The sequence below is a fragment of the Physcomitrium patens genome, chromosome 23 (genome assembly GCF_059467195.1).
Source record: "Physcomitrium patens ecotype Gransden chromosome 23, ASM5946719v1, whole genome shotgun sequence".
In the NCBI taxonomy this organism is placed as follows: domain Eukaryota; kingdom Viridiplantae; phylum Streptophyta; class Bryopsida; order Funariales; family Funariaceae; genus Physcomitrium; species Physcomitrium patens.
In genome coordinates, this window is record NC_143432.1 from 2750317 (window position 1) to 2757832 (window position 7516).

The following is a 7516-nucleotide window of genomic DNA, read 5'->3' on the forward strand; positions in this document are numbered from 1 at the left end:
AAAACTAAATACATATATATTTCATTTTTTCATTACATAAGTATACAAAGTCCATATATATATATATATAGACAAGCATTGAGTGGTTGTATAAAATAATTCAAAAATAGACTATTCCATTTACTAATCAATCAAGTTAATTAAAATTATGTCTTAATTTATGTATAAAACATCATAAATACTTACAAGGACCAATTTATATAATATTTCAATTGCAAGTAGTGACCGAGTTAGCACATGTATCAATTTAAAAATCAATTCAAGCATGTATTACACAATGATTACATTATACATTCAAAAAAAAAATTTAAATAAATAAATAAAGTAATAAATTTACATTAGTAATTTACAAAAAATCTAGTTGTTGCTGTTCAAGTTGTCATTGTACGATTGATGCATAGTTACAGATATTCACGTCCAAAAAACATTAGCTTCAAGTTTTACAAGAAATGTACAATTTAAGGTTGAAAATCTTCCTCGGAATATACTTCAAGATTGAAAAAATCAATCCACATCCGCTACAAAACATTTCTTATGTCATTATAGAAAATAGATCTCATTCAATAATTAGATTATAATGTGCAAAATGTGAACGATTCTAAAAGAGTACTCATCCACGAAAACAGAATGCAGATTTTTCTCATCCCCAACACAAGTTCGTGAATATCCAGCTCAAGTGCTGGTTGCTTCGAAGTATCACCACCAACCTACTCAATTAGCTAATCTCCGCTGCAGAGATTTGCACTTGAAAATTGATTTAAGCTAAATCTTACCAATCCTCAAAACCGTTAAAAACGAAAAAAGTCGCAGTTATCTATAATGTATTCCAACTGGAATTGCACAAACCAGAGGCTTTTTTCTGGTGAACATCACCTCCAGATTCTAGCATAAATGTGACTTCGTGAGTCAACCTCGCCTGCTGCATCATCACAAGACAGTCATTTTTACAGATGGCAATGTGCTATCTCGAAAGACAATAGCCTAGATCTCCAATCGAAAGGTGATTACATCTGGAAAAAATAAGTAGATAAATAAACAAATAAGACAGTGAACAACCCCACATGCTTTCATCTTCATGTACTTTCATCTTCGGTACTCTGAACTGAACGATTGCGCTGCAACTTTTCCTTAATACCATTACTCAGACTCTTCACACCTGAAGACCCTTCTACTGCGGAATTTTGAGGTTCTTCACTAACAGCTTGTTCAGTATGATCTTCGAAACCACTCGATAGGCCCACTTTTGACTCTACTTCCTTAAAATCAGATCGCTTCAAATTGCCACCGAATATGTTACTATGGATAGGAATGGGGTGAGGACAATCCTCTATGTTATCTCCCTCAGTCCACAGCCGACTGTGAAAACCACCACGAACAGGCTTCTCATTCTCCTTAGGCTTTAGACTTCTTGGTGGTGTCAAATTGTCCAACGCACTTCCTGGTTTCAATTCTGCAGCTTGGACAGATCGTGTTGCTTCGGCAAGGAGACGTCGGGTCTCCCTCAACGTTGCCAACGTAGCAGGATCAGCGTTCCCGGAATTTTCTAATGCAATTGCTGCTTTCTCAGCATTTGCTATCAGCATACTGATCATCACATCGACCATTATAGGGAAATTAGCGATTTTGTAAAGGTTTCAGGCTGTAACACGAGATACCACCCAGCTATCTTGCTTACAGTATCCCAATAAAATGCACAGTAATGTATTTTAGACATTAAACGTTTTCTGACGCTCAATGAGGCACAATGGCTGGGTCTAATAATTTACAAACCAACTACATGAAATTAGGAACATGTAAAATCTCACTCCTATCGATTCCAGAATGTGGGCGAAGAACAAACAGTATAATGGAAGATTACATATAAAAAGAAAAAAACATTTCATAAGGGAACACTCACCGTGCTCGGTCTGCAGCTTCCTTTCGCTTCAGTTCAATCTCAAGCCGACCCTCTCGCAGCTGTTGGATCCTCTGTATCTTCTCAAGTACAAGAGGGTCTTTATATGACTGTGCAGACAATTTATTACTAAGCTGAACATCTCCTCGTCCCGTAGTTGAAGTTTTGACATCAATCTCTGATACAGGTCTATCCGTTGATACATCCACTTCTTGTTTTACTCTTTTATCATTCATACTAGCCGCCTTGTTGTCATTTCTTGATGATAAACTGTGTTCTCCCCTACTAACCAGGGTAACTTTTGTTGGCCCTTTCTTTCGAGCGGCAATAGATCGGTCACATTTTGTTTTTAGTGTAACTTCCTCAGCTAGAACTTGAGCAATAAAATCTTCATCCACATCTGTAGGTTGTAGTAATCTTTTCTTCTCTACCAAAATTTCTTCAACAGAAGCTACAGTATTTTCTTCCTTCGCAAGAGTTACTTTGACGTTAGAAATGTCCAAAATAGATTCTGCCAAAGAAGAGGGATGTTTCCGCCTTTTACTCGCATCACTTTTAGCCATACCAGCGAACACCTTTGCTTGATATTCCTGCAAAAATTAAACAAATCATGGATATGATCACAGTAACCTGTTGGAACATGTTAACGAAATAACTGTACAGTGCATATCCGAACTCAGGTCGTGACACATTCGATAGCAATTGGACCCCGGCCAGGACTTACTTGAACAGATGAACAGAAGCGATGACATCCAAGCAATGCATGCACGCTAAAGACGAAGGGAACAAACGACGTATATATATGTATGAAATCTAGAATGGGGCGCCAGATATATGTCCATACCGGGTCTGCCCACTTGGCTCTTATGGCATCAGAGATGGCCTTTCGATGCGCATCAGAAACAGGCTTTTTTTTTCGTTCCCCCCTCTGACGTGCTCTCCGTGCCTCTCTTACCTGCTTTTCTGCTTGAATCTCTTCCAGCCTATATTGTTCTTTAACTTTCGAGTAAGAGTCCCACTCGTACTCTTCCTCTCTGAAGTCTCCAACCCTTGCAGCCTCAGCTATCACCTTTTTCCATTCTCTGAGACACAAAGCTTGCGCTTCATTGAGAATCCGCCTCCTATTCCAGTATCCAATCAAGCTTTCTCGAATCTTTGCCTTTGTTTCCGTGCTGAAGACAGCACATACGAGGTCAGGTCTTTGTACAGAAAATATTTACAAAACGAATTATCAAGTGCAATTGCACGCATGTGCGTGCCTCTCGTAGAATGCTATTACGGCACGGTAAATGTCATAAGAATTTTGACCTACACATTAACGCCCAACTAAGTACTCTGAAACAATAACAGACTGAAACAACACATTCCCAGGTAAAGCAAAAACCTCTGATTCTTCCCACAATGACGAAGCTTATCCCGAACCTGAATGAAACAGAAACATGGATACGAACATAAGATGGGAAAATCAAACAGAACGGTGTTTATGACAGATATTTGGAATGGCGCAAAGAATAAGTCATCAACACGCATTGATGCTTGAATACTGATCACATGCTATACAGAATGCTCACTTCTGGATTGAGCATAGCCACTTTTGTACGCTCTTTTATTTTCTTGATAGTTTCTGCACAACACGCAATAAACAAACCACAATTGAACTTGTAGACCGGCTCCAGCACATTAAAACTGCAAACGATTAGACGAGCCTCCGCCTCCGATCTAGATGCATCTTGTCTAAGCAAGAGAATTTATTTGCATGTCCTAATGTATCCAGCAAAGGAATCTAACACTCCACTGATCGCAATGTGATACGTGCTACAATCAGAGTTAGCTTGTCATAATGCGTACCTGGTGAATGACGTTTTCCCTTATTCCAAGGTACTTTCCCTTTATTAGCACTTGATATTCTATCTCGACGCAATTGTTCTTGAGAATCAATAGTACAGCTGGTGCTCTGTGCTCTTCTCCCATCACCATCTTGATCCTCGCTGCTCAATACTGGTGATCCGTAGCTAAAAGCAAGAAGCTGGTCTGAAGCTAAATCCTCTGATATGACTAAAGGCCGCCTACTTTGGGCAACGCTTGTTGCTGTTATAAGTATCCACGGGTTTTGGAAAGTCTTGGAAGAATGCTTAAGATATAATTTGAAAGACAATGAAGATTTTCGACGATGACGTCGAGAACGATATCTCTTAGGATCGATTGACCATGAAGAAGCGGTATGAAAGGAAGCAGCTGAATAGTTATCCTTGTACCCACTAATCGACGAAGGATTCGCAACAGACCTGCATTTCATGCATACATCCGTGAGTACGAATGCAACCAAGGATACAAGCAGGAGTTGTTCTATACGGTTCACCTACCAGACATAAGATATCGTATCCAATGCAACGAAAGAGAAACCGGAAAATGCGTGGTCGAGGAAATGGCTACAGCTAAGAAGCAACCCGCCACAGTGCCAGTTTCAAAAGAACTATGAACAAATGCCGTAAAAAAACACTATCACTCGAAACATTAAAACCTGAGTTTTGGAGAATACATGCGGTTAAAATGTACCAATGCACTTTACTTCTATCTCCCTGCAAATACGTAGTAAGCCTCCTCTATCCATACAGAGAGAAAAAAACACAGCTAGTATCACGATGACTCATCGTAGAGAAACTTCACAAAAACTTTATCAAAACTTACAACCTATACAGAAAGACTACAGATAACATCGAATCCATAATTGCAGCTCCTTACACTAGCCAAGTGTTGTTATAAACAAACGCAGTGACCAAGCCCCAATGTATCTCTGTTATAATCATTTACCGGGCTTGAAATTGTTCATAAGGGTAGAGCTTGCAGTAAAATTATAAACCCTAGCAGAGTCTTCTTGAACGACACATTCCTGCGAGAGTAGCTACCTCCCCGCTGGATAAAATGAAGTTCCGTCCTCACATAATTGCTAAAATTGAGAAGAAAAAGAGACTTCCAAATGCAATCTCAGCACGGGAACTGCTCGTGAGTCCCATATCGATATATGATGATCTTGCATTCATCAATTTGCATTCGTTGATGGATGCTGGTGCGAAAACGAGCAGAATAAAGTTCAAAATCATCTTTGCCTAATAAGCAATTTAAAAAATTGTTTATCATAGCTATCATCTTACTGTCAAGCCTTCGATTGCTTCTCTGACTTGATTGCTACACATGGTCTATTGAGTAGTGAGGAGCAAAATGTGTTCAACAACAGCAGCGAAGTGTAGAAGTGTAAAGTTCTCGAAGTAGAGCTTACCTTAACAAAACGCGCGCATCCCCAACACACGGCAAGTAGCAGAGGGCCATAGATGATAATCCTCTTGCATTAACTTTTGTGTTTCATCCACCAGCTGGTAGGGCTAGGAACAAGGAGTAGGCATCTCTGCGTTTCAGACGAAATTCAGTGACGCAAAGCGGATTTTCTCTGGTTCGCTAGACAAAATAGAGAGTCGAGCGTAAGATTATCCCCCAAGGCACGCAACTTCCTTCAAACGGTTTTTTTCCACATAGGTACCAAACTGGCAGAAAATAACCCAGTTGCGCCGGTTTTCACAGCCAAGCGTATGGAATCCAGCCACCGTTTCGGTAATAAGGGTGATATGAAAGAAGGTGGAGACGCATACGGGGAAAATTCAACAACGAACTCCCTGAGTGCCAGTCGAGGTAGGCGTCGGGGAAGGGGAAAGAGAATGGAGAAGAAAGAGGTTTAGGAAGCAAGGTTCAGAGGGAGAGGTATGGGAGCAAGAGTGAGAGAAGAGAAATGGATAGCAATGCAGGATGAGGAGGAGTGGAAGGAAGGCGGCCACCGAGGAAAACAGGACCCATAAGAAATATATCATATAATCATCACTAACGCAAAGTATTGCAATGGAGAAGAGCAGCACGATGGTCAACTGGAGGAGTGATCGTCATCAGAAGGGAAGAACCTGCTGATAATGGACGGATGATGTTAGTTGCGGAGAGTCGGGATAAGGGAGACATGATGGCCATGGGGTGGTGGTTGTGTACATCCAACATCCAACATCCGTTGTAGATGGAGGCACAGCAAGAGAAAGTGGAGACCAGCCCAGTAACTAGGGAGTTGGTAATGCTAACATCGACAACACTGTTCTGCAAAGATCAAGTGCGAGTGTGATGAGGCTTCAAACCCAATCGACACACCAGGTGGAGAGGGTACTAGCCCCTGCCTAGGTGAAGGGCTCAAACCGAGGAAGTCCAGAATGCGGATGGCATGTGGTGGTGCCCAATAGCGGCCGTCTGCAGTGAGGGATGCGGCTGAGAAATGGGAGGGGGGAGCAGGAGCCAATTAGTCCCAGCCCCTACAGCCAAAAATTGCGTACTCATGACGTCCTCACCCACCACGGTGTAAACAGATGAATTCGACGGTGGCTGCCCCAGGGTCGAAATGCCAGAATCCTGTCAGATAGCCTCTTTGTGGAATGTTGCGACGATGGCAGGACATGGTAGCATTATTTTAATGGATCCTGTCCAGTTTGGCGGAGGTGCTTGGGATGTGGAAATTAACTGCAGAAGCAGGTTAAAATATATTGTTAAAATAGATAATGCCGTTAAAATACAATGGTCGAGAAAGGTGTATATTTACAGGTCTCTGGTTATAAGTGTAGTTAAGGTAATCTCTAGGACCAGTCAGAATTACGTTATCTGCAATGGATGAAAGTCATCCGAGACAAGTTGGTTTCAACAACCCCCTCTCAAGTCTTGATTGTAATAACCTTACTTTCAGGTGCACACAATTTGCCTTGCATCATTCTGGATACAAAATCCTGGTTTATCCTCAAACTAAGGTAGTACGTGGTTGACAACAATGAGCTGCACACATATAGAAATCAAAAAACGTGTGAAGATAATCTCTTGGAGTTCATTTGTAAGGATAAGTTGCCATAAAAACTTGGTAATTTCCATTCTCTTCAGTTGTTTGTTTATTGTTGAATTTTGGCTTTCCCTTGCATAGTTGAATAACTATTTGTGTCTTCTTTACATGTCAATACTAGGCTAATGGTTTTGTATTTGATTATAATGATGTTGTAGCAAATTATTGCTATTTTACTTGACTTGGTTGAATTGGTGATGGTTCATTGTTAGCGAAAGGATTGAACGTAAGTCAAGTGGATGAAAAGAAAAGAAGAGAAGGAGATGAAGATATATAGATGTTGTAGTAACAATCAATTTAATAAAATTAGAATTTTGGCAAACAATTAATTAACTAGAGAAAGTACTAAGGTAATGCCAAATAAATACTATGCTAACAAAAGAGGTTTTTGGCCAAGAATTTATGTAGAGGAAAAAAAGAGCAAGAAGAAAATCAAGAATTTCTTGGGTGCTAAGTTTAACAATTTTAAAAATTACATAGAAGCTTTAGCTCATTTTGAAGGTAAATTATAATTAGACAAAAAAGAATAAAAGATTAATAAGGCTAAGCTTTGATTTAAGAAGATCAAATTTATTTCTACTTGGATTTTTTTTAAAAATATATCTATTGGTTGAGCATTTATAAAAACATAATTTAATTTGGTTTTTTTGGATTCAACTTTCTTTCTAATAAAATGATGATATATTTTAATATACCTAGATTTAGTATGA

At 39.7% G+C, this 7516-nt stretch overlaps 1 protein-coding gene across 1 annotated transcript; it reads right to left on the reverse strand.

Annotated features, from left to right (window-relative positions):
- Positions 1-788: 788 nt before the first annotated feature.
- On the reverse strand, positions 789-6149 carry LOC112276048 (uncharacterized). Its single transcript, XM_024507007.3, has 7 exons — positions 5172-6149; positions 3743-4179; positions 3466-3518; positions 3279-3316; positions 2739-3066; positions 1898-2484; positions 789-1584 (listed from the first exon to the last, which is right to left on the reverse strand). The coding sequence occupies exons 1-7, from the start codon at positions 5219-5221 to the stop codon at positions 1074-1076; spliced, it is 2004 nt and encodes a 667-aa protein (XP_024362775.1). The 5' UTR covers positions 5222-6149; the 3' UTR covers positions 789-1073.
- Positions 6150-7516: the final 1367 nt, after the last annotated feature.

Excerpts from the sequence above, each read along its gene's own strand:
- LOC112276048 (XM_024507007.3), bottom strand. The coding sequence starts at position 5,221 with ATGGCCCTCTGCTACTTGCCGTGTGTTGGGGATGCGCGCGTTTTGTTA. Across the intron at positions 4,180-5,171 it reads GATGCGCGCGTTTTGTTAAG|GTCTGTTGCGAATCCTTCGT; the intron begins GTAAGCTCTACT and ends CATGAAATGCAG. Across the intron at positions 3,519-3,742 it reads GGGAAAACGTCATTCACCAG|AAACTATCAAGAAAATAAAA; the intron begins GTACGCATTATG and ends CGTGTTGTGCAG.